General features: G+C 48.3%; 1 protein-coding gene across 1 annotated transcript; it reads left to right on the forward strand.

Moving 5' to 3' along the window:
• Positions 1–2545: 2545 nt before the first annotated feature.
• npffr2a (neuropeptide FF receptor 2a) lies at positions 2546–22767 on the forward strand. The gene is made up of 3 exons (XM_056289734.1): positions 2546–2873; positions 13559–13658; positions 21918–22767. The coding sequence occupies exons 1-3, from the start codon at positions 2546–2548 to the stop codon at positions 22765–22767; spliced, it is 1278 nt and encodes a 425-aa protein (XP_056145709.1).
• Positions 22768–23816: the final 1049 nt, after the last annotated feature.

Here is a 23816-nt window from a genome sequence, read left to right on the forward strand (position 1 = left end):
CTCTCCAGTGCATACCTCCACCTCTCCAGGCTCTCCTCCACCTGCACCCTACTCTCGCTACAGATCACAATGTCATCTGTGAACATCATAGTCCACAGAGACTCCTGCCTGATCTCCTCCATCAACCTGTCCATCACCATTGCAAACAAGAAAGGGCTCAGAGCCGATCCTTGATGTAATCCCACCTCCACCTTGAACCCATCCATCACTCCTTCTGCACACCTCACCACTCTCACACTTCCCTCATACATATCCTGCACCACCCCTACATACTTCTCTGCCACTCCCGACTTCCTCATACAATACCACACCTCCTCTCTCGGCACCCTGTCGTATGCTTTCTCTAAATCCACAAAGACACAATGTAACTCCTTCTGGCCTCCTCTATACTTCTCCATCAACATTCTCAAAGCAAACATCACATCTGTGGTGCTCTTTCGTGGCATGAAACCATACTGCTGCTGCTGATCATCACCTCTCCTCCTCTTAACCTAGCTTCTATTACTCTTTCCCAAATCTTCATGCTGTGGCTGATCAACTTTATACCTCTGTAGTTGCTGCAGATCTGCACATCGTCCTTGTTCTTGAAAATATTCAAGGCAACAGTATTGACACCCCTAAACCAAGGAAAATAAGTCAAATGTTTAAGTGACAGCCACAAATTATGAAGGAAAGTTTCGAGGTGCAAACATCAGAAAGGGCCACAAAAGCAGCCCTGCTGGTATTAAACTGTGAGGCAAAAACCTGCTTTTGCTATCCAGTAGAGCCCCGCACACTGCATATATTACACTTGGGTGTACTGTAACTTAATGAGCAAGACATGTTCCTGAACAAACTACTTACCTGATGTAAATTATTGCCCTGCAACAACGTAGTGATTTTGCAAATCAGCACTTTCACGGCCCTGTGGCACGGCTGACTGGTGCAGACACGGACGGCGCCTAATGGAAACTGTTATTAGCCTTTTCAGACCGTGGCACTCGCAGATTAAAGCCGGGTCCCAGTTTCCCCATCCTCGTCTGCAACCTTTGGGCTGACTGTAATTTCATTTTGTCGAACATGTCTATTGTGTGAATGCCCCTTGGTCGCAGAGCCCCATGCTGTCCTCCCGGGACTATTGATCTGAACTGACGAACGCCGTTTGACGGCAATCAACCTTTCCTAGAATGTCTTCCGCTCCGTATAGATCTGTGTAAACGTTTAAAATGTCAATAGAAAAAATGTCAGTGATCCAGGAACAGTATGTGAGAATAGGCCACTTTTATTAGACATGTGACCATGTGTGGAAAATGACCAATGGGGCAGCTTCTCTTTTCTACATCAGTGAACTCAAATGAAGGCATGTCACTGGACATTCTGCACGTTGTGGCGGCACGGTGGTGCTGTGGTTAGCGCGGTCGCCTCGCAGCAAGAAGGTCCTGGGTTCGAGCCCCGGGGTAGTCCAACCTTGGGGGTCGTCCCGGGTCGTCCTCTGTGTGGAGTTTGCATGTTCTCCCCGTGTCTGTGTGGGTTTCCTCCGGGGGCTCCGGTTTCCTCCCATAGTCCAAAGACATGTAGGTCAGGTGACTCAGTCGTACTAAACTGTCCCTAGGTGTGTGTGTGTGTGTGTGTGTGTGTGTGTGTGTGTGTGTGTGTGTGTGTGTGTGTGTGTGTGTGTGTGTGTGATGGCCTGGCGGCCTGTCCAGGGTGTCTCCACGCCTGCAGCCCAATGACTGCTGGGATAGGCTCCAGCACCCCTGTGACCCTGAGAGCAGGATAAGAGGGTTGGATAATGGATGGATGGATGGATGGATTCTACGCATTGTAGGCAGACTACAATGGAAAACAGGAGTTTGAGGGCGGCACCTCGTCTTGTGAACAGCAGAGTATCCTCAGTTCTTACTTGAACCCCATTGTGGCCGTGAATGCGTTGTTAATGTCATTTCGCACTAATCACTTCTTTGTTTGAAGATTTTGCAAATGGTTTGAACAAAGTCATTTAACATACTTGCTGTTGGGGGCGTCCAGGTGGCGTGGCGCTCTATTCCGTTGCCTACCAACACGGGGATCGCTGGTTCGAATCCCTGTGTTACTTCCGGCTTGGTCGGGCGTCCCTACAGACACAATGGGCCGTGTATGTGGGTGGGAAGCCGGATGTGGGTGTGTGTCCTGGTCGCTGCACTAGCGCCTCCTCTGTTTGGGGGGGGGGAGGGGGAACTGGGGGGGAATAGCGTGATTCTCCCACGTGCTACGTCCCCCTGGTGAAACTCCTCACTGTCAGGTGAAAAGAAGCAGCTGGTGACTCCACATGTATGGGAGGAGGCATGTGGTAGTCTGCAGCCCTCCTGGATCAGCAGGGGGGTGGAGCAGAGACCGGGCCGGCTCGGAGAGCGGGGTAATTGGCTGGATACAGTTGGGGAGAAAAGGGGGGGGGGACATACTTTCTGGTGATGTTAAAACATAAAACTCCTGTGGTACTGCTCCACAATATGGATTCCTATATTGAGTTGTAAAATAAGCTGATCGAGACCCTTTGGTTGACCTGCTCTCGTTTTGCAGGTTTAAGATGAACGAGGGACTCGAGGACAACTTCACCCATGCCTACGACAACCGGACCTTTTCCGACTCCTCCATGGAGCATCTGGCGCCGAGGAGCAACGTCACCTATGTCGGGTTCTACCTGCATCAGCCCTCCATAGCGGCCATCTTCGTGGTGTCCTACCTGCTGATCTTCTTGGTGTGCATGGTGGGGAACGGGGTGGTGTGCTTCATCGTCCTGAGGAGCAAGACTATGCGGACCGTCACCAACCTCTTCATCCTCAACCTCGCCGTCAGCGACCTGCTGGTTGGAATATTCTGCATGCCCACCACTCTCCTCGACAACATAATTACAGGTGAGCAGCCCGGCCCCGCCAAGTCTGTTGTCAGTCAGCCGGAGGGGATTTAGATGCGAGTCCTAATTTGTGCTTCTTTTGAAATCCTTTTTCTGCTCGCCTCAGCTCTTCAGGCACGGAGCAGCAAGGCCTGCAAAATGGATAACTTTTATAATTACCGGCTCGCCTTTGCTTTTTTGCCAGTTAAGACTTGGAGTTTATACAGTAGACAAGAACTTTCCAATCCTGTGCTGCTGTGGCGCAAGGTTTGATTTATTTATTTATTTATTTTGGCCGGGGGGGGGTATATGAATATGTGTAGCAAGATAGATAAACAAGAAGAAGGACAGGATTAGGAACGAGTATATTAGAGGGACCGCTCAGGTTGGACGGTTTGGAGACAAAGCAAGAGAGACAAGATTGAGATGGTGTGGACATGTGTGGAGGAGAGATGCTGGGTATACTGGGAGAAGGATGCTGAATATGGAGCTGCCAGGGAAGAGAAGAAGAGGAAGGCCAAAGAGGAGGTTTATGGAGGTGGTGAGGGAGGACATGCAGGTGGCTGGTGTGACAGAGGGAGATGAAGAGGACAGGAAGAGAGGGAAACGGATGATCCACTGTGGCGCCCCCTAACGGGAGCAGCTGGAAGTAGTAGTAGTAGTAGTAGTAGGGAGATAAACGAATATGGGTGTCAATTAGGGATGCAACGATATCACTGCTGATACTAAGTCTGAGTACGAGTCTTTGAGTGTCGGCTGATACCGAATACCGAGCTGATCCATGACTTTTGCTTAACAGTGCAGACTTAGACCATTAGTTTGGGGTCAGTGGACAAAATGGTGAGACGGAATCCAATTTTTCCACCATTAAAGAAATAGAGGCTTACATGTGCCAAAATGCAGTAAATCAAGCCATTTTGCTTTTATTTTCATGGCTTATGATTTCAGATGGGTGGCACGGTGGCGGAGTGGTTAGCACGGTCGCCTCACAGCAAGAAGGTCCTGGGTTCGAGCCCCGGGGTAGTCCAACCTTGGGGGTCGTCCCGGGTCGTCCTCTGTGTGGAGTTTACATGTTCTCCCCGAGTCTGTGTGGGTTTCCTCTGGGTGCTCCGGTTTCCTCCCACAGTCCAAAGACATGTAGGTCAGGTGACTCGGCCGTACTAGATTGTCCCTAGGTGTGAATGTGTGTGTGTGTGTGTGTGTGTGTGTGTGTGTGTGTGTGTGTGTGTGTGTGTGTGTGTGGGCCCTGTGATGGCCTGGCGGTCTGTTCAGGGTGTCTCCCTGCCTGCTGCGCAGTGACTGCTGGGATAGGCTCCAACGACCCTGAGAGCAGGATAAGCGGTTTGGATAGTGGATGGATGGATGGTTTGGATAGTGGATGGATGGATGGTTTGGATAGTGGATGGATGGATGGTTTGGATAGTGGATGGATGGATGGTTTGGATAGTGGATGGATGGATGGTTTGGATAGTGGATGGATGGATGGTTTGGATAGTGGATGGCTGGATGGTTTGAATAGTGGATGGATGGATGGTTTAGACAGTGAATGGATGGATGGTTTGGATAGTGGATGGATGGATGGTTTGGATTGTGGATGGATGGATGGTTTGGATAGTGGATGGATGGATGGTTTGGATAGTGGATGGATGGATGGTTTGGATAGTGGATGGATGGATGGTTTGGATAGTGGATGGATGGATGGTTTGGATAGTGGATGGATGGATGGTTTGGATAGCGGATGGATGGATGGTTTGGATAGCGGATGGATGGATGGTTTGGATTGTGGATGGATGGATGGTTTGGATAGTGGATGGATGGATGGTTTAGATAGTGGATGGATGGATGGTTTGGATAGTGGATGGATGGATGGTTTGGATAGTGGATGGATGGATGGTTTAGATAGTGGATGGATGGATGGTTTGGATAGTGGATGGATGGATGGTTTGAATAGTGGATGGATGGATGGTTTAGACAGTGAATGGATGGATGGTTTGGATAGTGGATGGATGGATGGTTTGGATTGTGGATGGATGGATGGTTTGGATAGTGGATGGATGGATGGTTTGGATAGTGGATGGATGGATGGTTTGGATAGTGGATGGATGGATGGTTTGGATAGTGGATGGATGGATGGTTTGGATAGCGGATGGATGGATGGTTTGGATAGCGGATGGATGGATGGTTTGGATAGCGGATGGATGGATGGTTTGGATAGCGGATGGATGGATGGTTTGGATAGTGGATGGATGGATGGTTTAGATAGTGGATGGATGGATGGTTTGGATAGTGGATGGATGGATGGTTTAGATAGTGGATGGATGGATGGTTTGGATTGTGGATGGATGGATGGATGGTTTGGATAGTGGATGGATGGATGGTTTGGATTGTGGATGGATGGATGGTTTGGATAGTGGATGGATGAATGGTTTGGATAGTGGATGGATGGATGGTTTGGATAGTGGATGGATGGATGGTTTGGATAGTGGATGGATGGATGGTTTGAATAGTGGATGGATGGATGGTTTAGACAGTGAATGGATGGATGGTTTGGATAGTGGATGGATGGATGGTTTGGATAGTGGATGGATGGATGGTTTGGATAGTGGATGGATGGATGGTTTGGATAGTGGATGGATGGATGGTTTGGATAGTGGATGGATGGATGGTTTGGATAGTGGATGGATGGATGGTTTGGATAGCGGATGGATGGATGGTTTGGATAGCGGATGGATGGATTGTTTGGATTGTGGATGGATGGATGGTTTGGATAGTGGATGGATGGATGGTTTAGATAGTGGATGGATGGATGGTTTGGATAGTGGATGGATGGATGGTTTGGATAGTGGATGGATGGATGGTTTGGATAGTGGATGGATGGATGGTTTTGATAGTGGATGGATGGATGGTTTGGATAGTGGATGGATGGATGGTTTGGATAGTGGATGGATGGATGGTTTAGACTGGATGGATGGATGGTTTAGACTGGATGGATGAATGGTTTGGATAGTGGATGGATGGATGGTTTGGATAGTGGATGGATGGATGGTTTAGATAGTGGATGGACGGATGGTTTGGATAGTGGATGGATGGATGGTTTAGACTGGATGGATGGATGGTTTGGATAGTGGATGGATGGATGGTTTAGATAGTGGATTGACGGATGGTTTGGATAGTGGATGGATGGATGGTTTGGATAGTGGATGGATGGATGGTTTGGATAGTGGATGGATGGATGGTTTGGATAGTGGATGGATGGATGGTTTGGATAGTGGATGGATGGATGGTTTGGATAGTGGATGGATGGATGGTTTGGATAGTGGATGGATGGATGGTTTGGATAGTGGATGGATGGATGGTTTGGATAGTGGATGGATGGATGGTTTGGATAGTGGATGGATGGATGGTTTGGATAGTGGATGGATTGATGGTTTGGATAGTGGATGGATGGATGGTTTGGATAGTGGATGGATGGATGGTTTGGATAGTGGATGGATGGAGGGATGGTTTCAGATTTGAGTCTTGAGGAAAATCTCTGATACCGATACTCTAATTTCGCCTTTAATTGGCTCAATATCTGATCCCAGGATCAGTACTGGTGCATCTCTGGCGTCAGTCCAGTGTGTTCCGGATCAGCTCCTGTTTTTCTTTTTCTCAGCCTTCTGATTTTCAACATGGCACCAAACAAGCTGTAGTACAGGAAGTGCACCACACTTGTGGCTGACTGGCTCATCAGCGTCCCGTCTGAACGGGGCCGTGACACGTTGTGGATCTTTGCCGCCAGGGTAAATGTGAACGGTAGAGTCGGCACATGGTCACGTGTGTCACCTCTAGTAAGTCCAGAAGGGGCTTTGCTGTTCAGCATTCAGTCCACAGAAAGTGAAGTTGGTTTGATGGACTCGTTCAGTTCAGCGCTGCTGCACACGACTGATCTTCCTCAGTCTCCCCGGGCTGCTGTTCAGAGGTCTACTGACTCAGACTGGACTGCAGAACTTTTTATTAAGTGTACTTCAGAGACTTCTGTAGCATGTAATGCTCAAAGTGACAATGATGGGATTTTTTTTCCTAATCTCCATTAAAACTAAATGTCCCTTGCTGTGCTGAAAGGGATTGAAGAGTCATCAGAGCGAAGGGGTGAAAGCCACAAGTCACTGGGGTCTGCTCTCTACCAGGAGTCAAGCTTAAATGGCACTTTTCTGGATAGTTGTGGTTGTTGTGTATCGCAAACTCAAACTTAACAAAACATAACATAGTACTTATATATGTATATATCTCACTGCTGATCCTGCTCATCTTGTTTTGAAAGGCACTGGCATTACATTATCCGATCAGAGTCCGGCTACACACGCCGGAAGCGGTGGGGGGGGGGGTTACATGTCAATCATTGTTCGTCGTCGTCAGGTGACATCATCATCATCATCATGGCATCCACGAAGCACAAGTCCTCATGCAGGCGTGTCTCTAGATGGTAACTCTGGCACGGTGACACAGTGGTTAGTCAGCACAGTCGCCTCACAGCACGAAGGTTCTGGGTTCGAGCCCCGGGGTAGTCCAATCTTGAGGGTCGTCCCAGGTCATCCTCTGTGTGGAGTTTGCATGTTCTCCCCGTGTCTGTGTGGGTTTCCTCCGGGGGCTCCGGCTTCCTCCCACAGTCCAAAGACATGTAGGTCAGGTGAATTGGCTGTACTACATTGTCCCTAGGTGTGAATGTGCTGCCCAATGACCGCTGGGATAGGCTCCAACATCCCGGCGACCCTGTGTAGGATAAGCGGTTTGGATAATGGATGGATGGATGGATGGATGGATGGATGGCATTACATTATTCTGAAGAATTAATATCAGCAGCAGTCATTAACTTTTAAACAGTTTAGGACAGTATTAAACCCACCTGCCCTACAACACTCAAAAAACATGAGGCCGATCCCGTTTCAGTCTTATCTATTGTCTGTGTGTTTCTGATGTCTGGTGGTAAGTGATGTTTTAAAGAAGACCGTCTAGTGGTCTCTGCAGGTCTGATCCACGGTCATATTAGAATCTCTCCTGCTGCGTATGAGCACTGTTTCCCCACAGCGGCCGTTTGCTCCCAACCTAAACCAGTTTAATCTTAACCACTTCTGGTTTTGCTTTCACAGGGCCGTGCATAATGGGGGATTGTCTCACTGATGTGACGTTTGTTTGGATCAGATAACACGTTGTTTTGGCTCATCGTATTTGGGCCGTGGTGCTACACTGTTGAGTTATCCATCCATCCATCCATCCAAAACCAATCCAGACTGGAGACACTTGCACGAAGACACAGGTCTTCCACAAAGCCCTGATAACAAATGAGTTTGAAACATACATTTTTTGAAACATAAACATTAAAAGTGAAACAACTTCATTTTGTTTGTAAACAGAACTCCTCTTAGGTTATAGTCAAGTCAGTTTTATTTGTATAGCCCATTATCACAAATTGCAAATTTGCCTCAGGGGGCTTTACAGCAACACAACGTCCCGTCCTTAGACCCTCGCATCAGATAACGAACAACTCCCTTGAAAATAGGAAGTAACCTCGGGGAGAGCAACAGAGGAGGAGGATACGGATGTCCAAGAAATATTCCCCTTTTCTTGTTTTGCTGTGCAGGAGAAGCATCTAATTGGATTAAGCGGCACAAACGAGTACAAGTCCAGTCAGTACGTCCATATGAATTGGACCTCACCGTGGTTGTATGCATGAATTAAACGACAGCCCTGCAGTATGTCACAACATAGTCTTCAGTTCGTAAGGATTTATGGCCTACTATTTCAAACCGTCTCATACGTCCTGAACATGATGCTGCATGCTGCCTTGCACCACAGGCTTGATGCTGCAGACAGAAAAGACACAAACACACAGGCTGCAAATGTGGCAACTCCCCGATGGGAACGTCCACAGTCATCACACTTTGGACATACTGACTGCTGCACACAGTCACGTCATATCCGCCCTCCACGAGTCAAGGATTTCACATCCCAGTGCACATCAGCTTAATGAAAGAGTAAAACATACAGTGGCAAGCTGACGCGAAAGAAGGAGGCGGGAGACAGGGACCTCGTTTTAATGGCAGCTCCCGTGTCCCATAGACCACACGGCCCCAGGAGGGCTCTTTTATTTTGCCCCCATATGGTTGCCGAACAATGCCCCCCCCCCTCCCGAGGTTACTGTTAAATACATCAGTCTTGGTCACAGTCCTAGAGTTGGTCATTCAGTAAAATGGTCGTCTACCCAATCTGAGTCGAACCCTCAAACAAACAACACAATAACCAAAACTTGAACTAAAACAACAATTTGAATATGAACGTTAACAGTCTCAGAATCCCTTGCATTCCACCAGCGCAGAACTGCAGATAGTCAGAGCAACTGCCCTCTCCGCCTGGGGCTCACAGGAAGCACAACTGGGGGCAAAGCACTCTGATCAGCGCATGGTGTGCTACTGTTGCCCCCAGCCCTAACAACAGGCAGAGCAAGGGGGCAGTATGTGGAGAGTCTCTCCTGGTGCAGCACCACGATGCGCCCCTGGCCGGGCATGCGCACCTGGTACATCACCTCAGACAGCTGGTCCACGAACCTCGCCAGGCCCCTGCCAGTGGCTGTGAAGCTTGGGGGAAATCCCGTTCTTGTGAATGGGACAATACACCCACAGCTTTTCCCCTCACACGAAGGCTTGCCCAATGCATTGTGTGTCATAGGCCTTCTTTTGTCCTACCCCAGAGTTGGCCTGTGCCTGGTGGGTGTAGTCATGGACCACTTCCAGGCAATCCCTCAGTCTCCGGAGGTAGTCCATTTCTTTTCCTCTGGCAATTTCAGGCTCAGCTGGGGCCCTGAACACCAAGTCCACCAGTGTCCAGAGCTCCCACCAAAGCATGAGGGCAGAAGGCATTCACTGGCTGGACTCCTGGACAGCAGTCCTGTAGGACCACAGGACCAGGAACAGGCGGCGGTCCCAGTCCTGCTGGTGTTGGCTGGTGAGGATGGCAAGCTGGGTGGCCAGGGTGTGGTTGAACTGCTCCACTAAACCATCACTTTGAGGATGGAGCAGTGTTGTGCTCGTCTTTTTCAACCCCAGCCGCTGGCAGACCTCACTGAAGACCTTGGACTCAAAGTTCCATCCCTGGTCGTTGTGAAACTCGGCAGGAAGTCTGAAGCGGGCAAACATCTCCTCCATCAGCCTCTCTGCTGTCATGGTGGAACTCTGATCCAGCACCAAATACGCCTATGGCCACTTTGTGAAGTAGTCCATAGCCACAGGGACATAGCGGTTGCCGGAGTCAGTGACGGGGAAAGGCCCAAGGATGTCCATCCCTATTCGCTCCATTGAGGCCCCCACCAAGTACTGCCGCGATGGGGTGTGGGAACTCTAGGCCGGTCCCTTCTGGGTGGTGCAGGAGTCACAGCAGTGCACGTGCAGCTCCATGTTTCGTCAACAACTAGGCCTGTAGAACCCCCCCCCCCCCCAGAGGCGGTGGAGGGTCTTGGCATTCTCACAACGCCCTGCCCCCACTGAGCCATGGACCATCTGGAAAACTTGGGGACAGAGCACACAGGGCACCAATAGCTGCAAGAAGTCACTCCCTTGTCTGAGAGCTTGCCATCTCCGGTATACCAACTGCTCGTGGAGCTCGAAGTTGCCCCATTGAGAATGGTAGGCCTTTACTTCGGGCCCCAGCGCTAACACCTCTATCCACTCAAGGCACTGTCCCATCTCCAGCCAGCCCCTCACCAGCGCCAGGACCACGTCTGCCTCCTGTGGCTGCCTCGGTTGCTGCATGGTTAATGGGAACCACCTCTCCTCATTGCTGGCGGTCAGGACAACCGCCACCATCTGTGTCATCTGGCAACGGCTCCTCTTGCCGCTGGCAGTAGTGTCACTCCAATGCCAAACAGGGTCACCAGGCGAGCACATCGGCATCGCCATGATGTTGCACCACCCGATGCTGGATTTCAAAGTCATCCCCTTGAAGGGGCTCCAGCTACCTCAGGGTGCTTAAAGTTCAGGAGCCAGGTAAGTGAGGCATGGCCGGTGCGGATGAGGAAGTGGCTGTCGTGCAAATATTAAGAAGTATTGTACGACTCAGGGCGTGACTGAAGTAGGCCACGGCATGCTCCCTTTCTCCTCCCTGCTGGGAGAGGACAGCTCCAATCCCCATATTACTGGCATCAGTGTCCGCGATGATCAACTGTTGGACATCATGGTAGGCCAGGACTGGGGCTTCGTTGAGTGCCACCTTGAGTTGGTTGAAGGCTGCAGCACAGGCATCATCCCAGTTGAATGGCTGGCCCTTGTCGGTCAAGCGGTGGAGTGGACTGGCAATGGTGGCAAAGTCCCAAATGAAACTGTGGTAGTGTGACGCCAGGCCCAGAAAACTTTGCAGCTTGCTGACATAAGCAGGGGTTGGCTAGGCTTGGACGGCAGCCACTTTAGCTGGGTCAGTGGCTATGCCACACTCACTGACTACATGGCCCAGGAACTTCATCTCCCTCTTCAGCAGGTGACACTTGACAGGGTTCAGCTGCAGCCCGGCTTGATGGATGGCAACGAGGACCTCACGCCGGTTGGACAGGGTGCTGTCAAAGTTGTTGGCGTATACCAGTATGTCGTCAAGGTATACGATGTAACAGCTCCGGGGTATGTCCATCAGTACCCTCTCCATCAGCTGCTCGAATGTAGCCGTTGCTTTGCAGAGCCCAAACGGCATGGCGCGGACTGTCACAGACCCTGCCTGATGGCGAAGGTGGACTTCGGTCTCATGTCGGGGACCAGCTCCACCTGGCAGTAGCTGCTGTACAGGTTGAGGGAGCTGAACTAGCTGGACCCCATGATATGGTCAAGGGCATTGTCGATTCGAGGGAGCAGGTAAGAGTCCTTTTTTGTGATGGCAGTAGGATGTTGATAGTCCACACAGAACCGCAAGCCACTGTACTTCTTCCTCACCAAGATGGCAGAAGCGAGTGCTCTATCACCCCGGCAGCAGTTATCTCTCGGATTTTGTCTTCCGCCACCTGTTGCTTAGCAAGGGCCAGCCGATGGGGCCACAGATGGATGGGCTGGGCAGGGCCGATCTCGATGGCATGCTAGACCAGCCCAGTTTGTCTGCAGTCTTCATCTCTATCAGCAAAGATGTCCGCATAGTCATTGAGGAGGAGTTTTAACTGGTGGCGCTGCTGTGGGTCAAGGCCTTTACTGCCGCACTGCCATAAGTCGCATATGGCCTCAGTCCTCAGTGGTCAGGGCTGAGGCAGGTTGGGTTGGTGCAGGGCTACAGGTGGTGGGCATGCTGGCAGGCAGTTTGGATGGTGGTCTGGTCCGCTGGGGCAAAGAAACCCAGGGGCTCGGTGCCTGCTGGGCAGTGGCTGCTTGGTGACTGGCTCATTGTTCTTGGGTCTGTTCCTCTCCTGACTGGACTGGAGTGCCACGGTTTTTGTGCCGATGGTGATGGTTGCTCCTGACACATTAACACAGGCTCCCAAGCAGGTCAAGGCCAATGATGAATGGGTCCTGGATGTTGGTAAGCCAGAACTCGTGTGCCAGCTCCTGGTCTCCAGCCTGGACTCATAGTGACTTCTTTCCTCTCATGCCAGCCTTTTCCGCTGTCACCTTCATCAGCTGGGTGTTGGTTGGTGACCATGCCACTGAGAGTGGGCCGGTGGTGCTCGTGAGGACACCAGGTCGCACCAGGGAAATGGTAAACTGTATGTCTACCAGGGCCTGGCTGGATCGACCATCAAGTTGGCAGTCCAGATACAGTCCTTTGGTGTGACCTAGGCGGCCAACCAACGTGCATCAGCCTTGAAGGGGCCGCCACAATCCTGTCCTGGTCGCTGCACTAGCACCTCCTCTGATCGGTCAGGGCACCTGTTCAGGGGGGAGGGGGAACTGGGGGGAATAGCGTGATCCTCCCACGCCCTACGTCCCCCTGGTGAAACTCCTCACTGTCAGGTGAAAAGAAGCGGCTGATGACTCCACATGTATGGGAGGAGACATGTGGTAGTCTGCAGCCCTCCCCGGATCGGTAGAGGGGGTGGAGCAGAGACCGGGACGGCTCGTAAGAGTGGGGTGATTGGCCAAGTACAATTGGGGAGAGAAAGGTGTGGGGGGGGGGGGTGTTGTTGTCACATTTGAGTATGACGTCGTCGTTCTCATGTATAAGAAAACAATTCAAGGCTGCAACTGCAGCAGGCCCCCAGACTACACAGCCTTTTACGAATGACTGTTTTCCTGGCGACCCGGCCGTGTGCTCGCAAAGCTTTCCTTTTTTTTTCTCGTTCTATCCAAAACTGGTGCAATACCGGCTCAAACAGACTGACACAATCAAATCAAATCAACTCACCGCATTGATTTGTGAGTGAAGCACAAGGTTGACTTGCAGGTAGGTTAAAGAAACAAAAGGATGATGCAGACTGACTGATGAGTGTTGCCACCCGAGGATATCTCCCCTGGCGAGCATTTCAAAACCCCTGCTGCAGATGATACCCGGTACCGAGCATCCGATTGAACGGGTTTTCACACATCTCGAGGCGCTGAACTGTAACATCACAGCAGACTGCGTGCAGCTGTACCTCCATAACCCGCGGTGGCGAGAGAGAGAGAGAACTTGAAAAAGCATAAAATCCAATTTATATGTCGATACGTCCAACCGAGTTAACGTTGGTTAAGCCATATAAGCACCTGACTGTGTCTTTGCTTGTGACAGGGTGGCCGTTTGGAAGCCTGGTTTGCAAAATGAGCGGCATGGTCCAAGGCATCTCCGTGTCGGCGTCTGTCTTCACTCTGGTCGCCATCGCTGTGGACAGGTACCAGTATCACGCTGCACTCACCAGGACTACACACAATGTGAAATAATGTGTCATCCACCCATCCATCCAATATCCATCCATCCATTATCCATCCATCCATCCATCCATTACCCAAGCCACTTATCCCACACAGGGTCGTGAGGATGCTGGAGCCTATCCCAGCAGTCATTGGGCGGGGAGACATCCTGGACAAGCCGCCGGGCCATCACACAGCCCCCCCCCCCCCACACACACACACACACACATTCACACCTAGGGACAATTCAGTACGGCCAAGTCACCTAACCTACATGTCTTTGGACTGTGGGAGGAAACCGGAGCACCCAGAGGAAACCCACACAGACACGGGGAGAACATGCAAACTCCACACAGAGGATGACCTGGGACGACCCCCAAGGTTGGACTACCCCAGGGCTCGAACCTGGGACCTTCTGGCCACGAGGCAAACATGCTAACTGTTCGCATTATTTTGACTTCCTGAAAAAAAAAAGGCCCTGTGATGGCCTGGCGGCCTGTCCAGGACGTCTCCCCACCTGCTGCCCAATGACTGCTGGGATAGGCTCCAGCATCCCCACGACCTGAGAGCAGGATAAGCGGTTTGGATAATGGATGGATGGATAAACAAAGAAAACATGAATTAAAGCAAGGCAGTTAAAATGTGTTTGGTTGTGAAAGTTGTAGGGAGAAAATATAAAGTATGTAGAATGTGAATCTGGGATCTCTCAACGGGTCGTCACGCAGCTCAGACTCTCTTGTCACAACACCAGTCTGGTAGCAGGGGGCGCTGCAGGGTAACGCTTTAGATTCCGGGCCATCCATGGTAATGTCATGTAGAAATGGCTGAGTAAAGTAGGAGTGAAGCAGACGTAATGGAACTACGATGAGCGGTGGTCACTGAGTAACATCTGAGTAAAACAGAGGCTTTTCTACATCTCCAGTTTGATTCTGTTTCGTTTTACTGTGCCGTCGAGTATGATGTACATCAAACACTGTATGGGATAAATTTACAAGTCCCATTGTGCCAAACACAACCAGTATTTGGAATAGCTGCAACCTATTTTCTATTATTATTATTATTATCATTATTGTTATCACAATAATGGCGTCTGTGCTATATGTTGTTTTTATACTGATGAGCCATTTCAATGCGTGACATGTCCGTCCATCCAATATTTAAGATAACTGTTGCTTTTTTTTGGGAGGGGGGGTCTACCGGCCATCACACTGTAACTCGAACACTATATATAACGTCCCATCCTGCAGTGTTAATCGGGCTGAAATGCTCTGCTTCATCATTTTATGCCTGTTTTTTGCTGATTAACGTTCAAACAAATTTAATCTGAAGGGATTTTTCTGACCAAAAAAATCTTCAATTACATTTTCGTCTGTTAATCTACTGTTTCAAATACTATAATTTGTACCTTATCTAATATGTTACAGTATGGTTAGGAGATGAGGATGGATTTGTAACTGTATTTTGCACCACAAAATCTTAACAATTTAACCATAAGAATTTGTTTTCCATGTACCTCCTTTGTGCTCATTCTCTTTTCTTCTGAAATAATTTCACCCTGTATGAACCCTGTCTGGTGTATATCAGTGTACAGCTGATCAAATACCAGGGTCTTCCCCAGATGTCATTTCTGGTCATATGGATTACAACAGTCGGACATTAATCCCGCAGAATCACTTTATAAATCATGGCGGTTTGTTGCTTAATCTGCTTTTGGGAAACTGTCATTAATCCCACCAGCTGTTACTGACATTCAAAAGGTTAAAAGCTAAAAGGTTAAAAGGTTAAATAGGTAAAAAGCTGTTATGATGTGTGAGAGGGTGACAGAGTCCAGTCAAGACTATGTATATATACATATATATATAAAACTTTGTTAAAAGAAACACTCAATGGTAGGGGAAGTGCACGACAAATAAGGAGCAAAATAATCCAGTGAGTCAAGTAAATTCTTTATGAGACAGTACAAGCCTGTTTCATGATGGGATGAAACAGGCTTGTACTGCCTCATAAGGAATTTACCTGACTCACTGGATTTTATATATATATATATATATATATATATATATATATATATATATATATATATATATATATATATATATATATATATATATATATATATCAGGTGGTTTGTGTCTTCCTCAAGCTCGGGTCTTCTATCAGAGGCCTGGCAGTATGAGGGTTCTGCGCAGTATCTTAGCTGTTGCTAGGACCACACTCTTCTGGACAGAGGCCTCAGATGTTTTTCCTGGAATCTGCTGGAGCCACTCTCCCAGTATGGGGGTAAAAGCTCTTCGTGCTGCTATTATCACTGGGACTACTCTGGATTTCACCTCTCATATCCCGTCTTGTTCTTCCTTCAGCCTTTGGTATTTCTCCAGTTTCTCATTCTCTTTCTTCCTGATGTTGCCGTCGCTCAGGATTGCTACATTGATCACTACTGCTATCTTCTGTTCCTCATCAACCACCACAATGTCTGGTTGGTTAGCCAGCACCTGCTTGTCAGTCTGGAACTTGAAATCCCACAGGATCGTAGCTCTGCCATTCTCAACCACCTTTGGTGGTGTCTCCCATTTTGGACTTGGGGACATCCAGTCCATATTCAGTACAGATGTTCCTGTATACTATCCCAGCCACTTGGTTATGCCTTTCAGGGTAAACTTCCCCAGCTAGGATTTTACACCCTGCTACTAAGTGGTAGACCATCTCAGGGGCATCTGCGCAGCCTGCATCTTGGGTCTGATGTGGTAGACACCTGCCTCAACCAATCTGGTGCTGAGTGCCTGTTTTTGTGCTGCTATGATCAGAGCCTCTGTGCTATCCTTTAGTCCAGCCTTTTCTAGCTACTGGAAGGATTTCTCTATCAGCCATGTCGCCTATCCGTCGATGGTACAGCCTATAAAGTGGCTTGATCTTCCATGATACCTCCCCCTCTTCTTCTTTTTCTTCTGCACTCTCTGTCTTCTGCTGCCTGTGGTACTCACTCAGCAGTTTGTCCTGGGAGGCCATCTTTCTGATGTACTCATAGATGCTCCTTATTTCATCCTGGATAGTGGCTCTAACACTTACTAACTGTTGGCTCCCATCTTTTCGCTTAAAGTCTTGGGCTGCTGGACTTTGGGTGGAATCATCCGTGCATTGTGGGGAATTTTCCAGGGCCCTACTTATGGACATCTTACTGTACTTCTTCAACTAGGGCCTGTCTTTCATCACACGTTTCTGCACCTCTATTAACTGGCTAACATCTCTCTGTGCTGTTTTAATCTTGGCTTCCAGCCTTCTCTTCCATGGGGATACTGTTGATGACCTGTGTTCTTAATCCTGTACCCAAACATCTCCAGGATTATGGTTGCAGTGGCCAGTCATTGGTCTTTGTTATAGTGGCAGTCGAGATATTGCATCAGGCTGTGTTCACATCCACAAGCACGCTTTGTGATAGTACTTTGTCACTGAGTTGTGGAAGCCGTGCCTGGGGGTTGACTGTCTTTAGTTTACATTACATTACATTACAGTCATTTAGCCGACGCATTTAGCCCCTAGCGACTTGCAATAAGTGCATTTAACATAGGAAATCAGGAGAACTACTAGTCATCAAACGTCATAAGTGCATCTCCTCTCTGAGCAAGCATCTAAGAGCAAAATCAGTGCTAAAGTAAAAGCGCAAGAAAGATTTTTTTTAATGAGTGAATACAATAAGTGCTAAGAGCAAGTAACAGGGTAGTAGTTTTTTGAGAGGTGAGTTTTCAACCTGCGCCGAAAGATGGATAGCGACTCTGCTGTCCTGACATCAGTGGGGAGTTCATTCCACCACTGTGGGGCCAGGACAGAAAAGAGCCATGACCGGGTCGATCGGCAGCAGGGGCCTCTGAGCGACCCTCTGAGCGACGGGGCAACCAGGTGTCCCGAGGCAGCAGAGTGAAGTGGTCGGGCGGGGGTGTAGGACTTGACCATGGTCTGGAGATAGGAAGGAGCTGTTCCTTCCACTGCCCTGTAGGCTAGCACCCGAGTCTTAAACTGGATGCTACTGGGAGCCAGTGTAGAGACATGAGAAGGGGAGTTGTGTGGGAGAACTTAGGGCAATTGAACACCAGACAAGCTGCAGCTTTCTGAACAAGCTCCAGGGGTCTGATGGCCGATGCCGGGGCGCCAGCAAGGAGGGAGTTGTCGTAGTCCAGCCGGACGTTTGCAGCAAACAACAGTTGGTCGTCCAGGATCACACCCAGATTCCTCACAGTCCAAGTTGGCATCACCACGGTGTTGTCAATGGTTATGGCCGGGTCTTGGTGCAGGCAACCTTTCCCCGAGAGGAACATCAGCTCTGTCTTGTCCAGATTGGGCTTCAGGTGGTGTGTCACCATCCACTCCGAGATGCCAGTCAAGCACACAGCAATGCATGTCTCTACTTGTGTGTCAGAGGGAGGGAAGAACAAGATCAGTTGGGTGTCATCAGCATAACAATGGTAAGAGAAGTCATGCGAGCGAATAACAGAACCCAGGGATGTCGTGTACAGGGAGAACAGGAGAGGACCCAGAACTGAACCTTGTGGAATGCCTGTAGTCAGTCTGCGAGGCTCCAACACAGATCCCCTCCATGTCACCTGGTAGGAGCGACCCGTCAGGTAGGATGCAAACATTGGGAGTGCAGAGCCTGTGACACCCAGCCCCTCGAGGGTAGAGAGGAGGATCTGGTGGTTCACTGTGTCGCACGCAGCTAACAGGTCCAGGAGTATCAGGACAGAGGAGAGAGAGTTTGCTCTCGCAGAGTGCAGCGATTCTGTCACTGCAAGGAGGGCCGTCTCTGTCGAGTGACCCACCCTGAACCCAGACTGGTTGGTGTCCAGGAGGCTGTTCTGGTGGAGGTACAAAGAAAGTTGGTTAAAGACAGCACGTTCAAGAGTTTTGGATAGAAAGGGTAGAAGGGAAACCGGTCTGTAGTTTTTGACATCAGAGAGGTTAAGTGATGGTTTCTTGAGAAGGGGGGTGACTCTAGCAGTCTTGAAGGCAGATGGAAAGCATCCTGCCTGGAGGGAGGTGTTGATGAGGTGAGTTAGAAAGGGAAGGAGTTCAGGTGCTATAGACTGAAGAAGAGGGCAGGGGACCAGGTCAAGGGAGCATGCAGTGGAGTGACTGGATGTGATGAGGTTGAGGACCTCGTTGGGGGACAGGGGAGCGAGGTGGGGTAGGGTGGGATGTGGAGAGGTGAGGGAGGGTGCAGAGGGTGGGCTAGTGCAAGGAGTGCTAACCGGATGGTGAGAAAATGAGGATCTGATGTCGTTTACCTTCTTGTCAAAGAATTTAGTGAAGTCATCAGGGAGAAGGGAAGAGGTAGGAGGAGGAGGTGGGGGTTGAAGAAGTGTAGAGAAGTTTTCAAAGAGTTTGGCCATGATTTTCAATTGAACCTCAGTAGGTTCAGCTGTCGTGGATGGTAGGATTATTTTAGCTGGTTTGGGTCTGTCCTCATGTATCTCCTGCCTACTGGGTGGTCATTCAGGGTGCTGAATTGTATAGTCATGCTGTAGGAGCCTCTCCATTTCAAGTTGTGACATCAGCTTCCTTCTATTGATGTTCGAGCATTAAGTCACTAGCTACTTCTGAGTCAGTGTGGAATTAGGTCTCCTACTGGTCCACACTTACCACATACACTTCATATATCCCCTCTCTAGGGGCCTGCTGTTACAGTAGCATTCCATCAGTTCCAGGTTCTTGGCCCTTGTCCATGAATGTCTTGTTCCAGTAGCCCATTTCTCATCAAGTTGCCCTGGTTCCCCAACACCTGACACGGACCTTGTCAACCTGGGTGACATCCGAGCCGGTATGACTCTATTCATGTTGCTGTCACCCATATCTGAGGTAGCTGGCTTGTATAACATTAGGAGTCTAAGCCACGGACTCCTACTGGAGACTTGTCCCAACCAGGGTTTAAACCCCCCAATCTACGGCATGGAAAGCTGATGTTCTTACCTACTTCGCTATCCAGCTGCTATATATATATATATATATATATATATATATATATATATATATACATATATACACTACCGTTCAAAAGTTTGGGATCACCCAAACAATTTTGTGTTTTCCATGAAAAGTCACACTTATTCACCACCATATGTTGTGAAATGAATAGAAAATAGAGTCAAGACATTGACAAGGTTAGAAATAATGATTTGTATTTGAAATAAGATTTTTTTTACATCAAACTTTGCTTTCATCAAAGAATCCTCCATTTGCAGCAATTACAGCATTGCAGACCTTTGGCATTCTAGCTGTTAATTTGTTGAGGTAATCTGGAGAAATTGCACCCCACGCTTCCAGAAGCAGCTCCCACAAGTTGGATTGGTTGGATGGGCACTTCTTTGAGCAGATTGAGTTTCTGGAGCATCACATTTGTGGGGTCAATTAAACGCTCAAAATGGCCAGAAAAAGAGAACTTTCATCTGAAACTCGACAGTCTATTCTTGTTCTTAGAAATGAAGGCTATTCCATGCGAGAAATTGCTAAGAAATTGAAGATTTCCTACACCGGTGTGTACTACTCCCTTCAGAGGACAGCACAAACAGGCTCTAACCAGAGTAGAAAAAGAAGTGGGAGGCCGCGTTGCACAACTGAGCAAGAAGATAAGTACATTAGAGTCTCTAGTTTGAGAAACAGACGCCTCACAGGTCCCCAACTGGCATCTTCATTAAATAGTACCTGTTAGAGCCTGTTTGTGCTGTCCTCTGAAGGGAGTAGTACACACCGGTGTAGGAAATCTTCAATTTCTTAGCAATTTCTCGCATGGAATAGCCTTCATTTCTAAGAACAAAAATAGACTGTCGAGTTTCAGATGAAAGTTCTCTTTTTCTGGCCATTTTGAGCGTTTAATTGACCCCACAAATGTGATGCTCCAGAAACTCAATCTGCTCAAAGAAGTGCCCATCCAACCAATCCAACTTGTGGGAGCTGCTTCTGGAAGCGTGGGGTGCAATTTCTCCAGATTACCTCAACAAATTAACAGCTAGAATGCCAAAGGTCTGCAATGCTGTAATTGCTGCAAATGGAGGATTCTTTGACGAAAGCAAAGTTTGATGTAAAAAAAATCTTATTTCAAATACAAATCATTATTTCTAACCTTGTCAATGTCTTGACTCTATTTTCTATTCATTTCACAACATATGGTGGTGAATAAGTGTGACTTTTCATGGAAAACACGAAATTGTTTGGGTGATCCCAAATTTTTGAACGGTAGTGTATGTATATATATATATATATATAGATAGATAGATCTATAGATCTATATATATATAGATCTATATATATAGATCTATATCTCATAGTTCCCATCTCAGAAGCCCTTACATTCACACAGTGAGAAACAGATACAGAAACAGCACTCTGTCTTTAGACCCATGATAGCAGTTCCCTTTAATTTTTGGATAGGATGTTTGCTAACAATTTACCATTGGCTTTTTTTTTTTGACTGCACTTGGTGTGTGATGTGGTCACATTGTTAGATGTAGATGCTGCCAGATGGCCACTCCCCTCCCTGAGAGGACAGACGGGGCATTGCGACCCTTTCGTCATCCAGAAGTCAAACTCATGGTGCTGTCCTCCACAGTATTGTAATTGGATTTGCATATGGGTATGATTAAACCTGACACCCTGTTGGCTGGGCGCAAAGGTGTCAGCGCTCTATTGTTTATTGCTTGTGTGCAAGATGACCAGAATCGCTTTGGGGTTCGTAACAATCAATCCCATTATGTTTTTGATTGTGTATGGGCCTGGTATCAGCTCACATTTTTTAAATTGCCAATTTTGAAACGGGAGGGGTTGTGGTCTTTAACTGATAATTAATTGAAAAATGTGGAATATTTTTAAATCCTATAGACTGTTCTCATATTCATTTACTACCTAATTATTTTAACAGCGAGTTCTACTGGGTTTTTTGCTGTATTGGCTGTCTGAATGTCATTTAAAAGAGAAAAGTGGGGGGGGGGCAGGAAGCTGCCATTGGCTCCAGGAGCTCCGGGAACAAAGACAAAGTACAGCTGCTCCGAGGGAAAACCTAATGTTGGGGTTTAGAAAAGCCTGGGTTATAAATTAGCATTAAGAGAGACAGAATCTCAGGAGATTTTCTGAACTTACTAAAGTGTGGTTAATCGTCACAGCTTCAGCTCTGGAGACTTTTAAAAGTGGACTGAACATTTCCTTTCATCGCCCTTATCACTTATTGTTACTTAATCCGCCCCTTTCTTCTTTTGCAGATTCAGATGCATTGTGTACCCCTTCAAGCAAAAACTGACGATATCCACTGCCACCCTGATAATAGTTATCATTTGGGTCCTGGCTGTGTCTATCATGTGTCCCTCTGGGGTCATGCTACAGGTGACCAAGGAGCAAACCATCCACGTGTTACTGGGGTATGACAACAAAACAAGCCCTTTCTATTGGTGCAGGGAGAACTGGCCCAACCAGGAGATGAGGAAGATCTACACCACCGTCCTGTTTTCCAACATCTACCTCGCTCCTCTCTCCCTCATCGTCATCATGTACGCCCGGATCGGCATCACGCTCTTCAAAACGGCCGTCCCAACAGGGGGCAAGCCGGGGCATGACAACCACCACACGGTGTCCAAGAAGAAGCAGCGGGTGATAAAAATGCTGCTTATCGTGGCCTTGCTTTTCATCCTGTCCTGGTTGCCACTGTGGACCTTGATGATGCTGAGCGACTATGCCAGCCTCACCGAGCAGCAGTACCGCATCATCAACATATACATTTACCCCTTCGCCCACTGGCTAGCGTTCTTCAACAGCAGCGTGAACCCTATCATCTACGGCTTCTTCAATGAGAATTTCCGCAAAGGATTTCAAGCGGTGTTCAAGTTTGGCTTGTGCAAATCCGACGGACAGCGGAGAAAGACCTACTCACACCGGCTGCAGGGGAACTCGGTGCTTCCGGCGAATCCACAAACCTCCATGGAGCCCATTTCGCTGAACAGCTTGGAAAATAATACCTCACGGCGACTCAACCATGTCAATGAACAGGACTTGGTCATGGAAGATCTGGAAAAGGTATCGCCAAGCAGCGGTGGGGTGACCGTCGTGTCTATTTGAGGAGGTGGCTACTTAGACGGTTTCTCAAAGTTGATGGGGAAAAGGTGATCTGTCAATACGTAAGCAGATCAGTTGCTCTTGTGCCCTCAGTGTAGAAGCTCATAATTGTTTCTTTCATTTCTCTTCCCCATGTAGATAAAGGTGTCATCCAGTCTCAGCAGGTTCCTCGCACTTTTCAGTGCAATCACTGGGTGAACGTCACACAAGATTGATTTCAAAATACACAGCAAACCTTTCCTGTGGTGTATATACCTTTTGAATCAGTAAGTCAGGACTTGGCCCTCACTTTATAACACCTGTCAGTTTAAGAGGATCCACCATTTGGTTGCTGACCTTTACCTATCAGCTTTAAGGCTGACAGTCTACTGTATATTGCACATATTGTGTTAAAATATAAGCAGGTGATGCTGCTGATACTGTGTTTATGTCTGTGTAGTTGAACTCGTGTTGTTTTGTGCATAATGTGAGTCTATTTGTGAGACTTCCCTTAAAATGGCTTTACATTCAGAATAGACTGTTGCCTGATTTATGACAAACTGTTTCACAAATGAACAATTAATACGTACAAAAGAGACCTGAACAGTTAGTTACCTTATATGTATATTCCAAATCTCAATTAACATCAAGAACTTAATTGGCCCACAAATGAGCATCTGTTTCTAAGGGAAATTATATGAATCTGTTTTGACCAAAATCCCAAGAGACAACCTCAAAATTCCGAGTTTGCGTCGCCTTTCCCTTCATCTTTTGTGGATGACACACACATCGCCACTCCTGCCAGCGGATGATTGGCAGATTCAACTGCTGTTTCCTGTGAAATTACACCTTCTTGAAGGTGGTCAGATTATGGTCTTTCATCCGATATGCGTGCTCACAGCGGCCAACAAATACTACACGGTTTACACGGTCGCCTCACAGCAAGAAGGTCCTGGGTTCGAGCCCCGGGGTAGTCCAACCCTGGGGGTCGTCCCGGGTCGTCCTCTGTGTGGAGTTTGCATGTTCTCCCCGTGTCTGTGTGGGTTTCCTCCGGGGGCTCCAGTTTCCTCCCA

This window comes from Lampris incognitus, chromosome 1 (genome assembly GCF_029633865.1).
Source record: "Lampris incognitus isolate fLamInc1 chromosome 1, fLamInc1.hap2, whole genome shotgun sequence".
NCBI classification, from domain to species: Eukaryota; Metazoa; Chordata; class Actinopteri; order Lampriformes; family Lampridae; genus Lampris; species Lampris incognitus.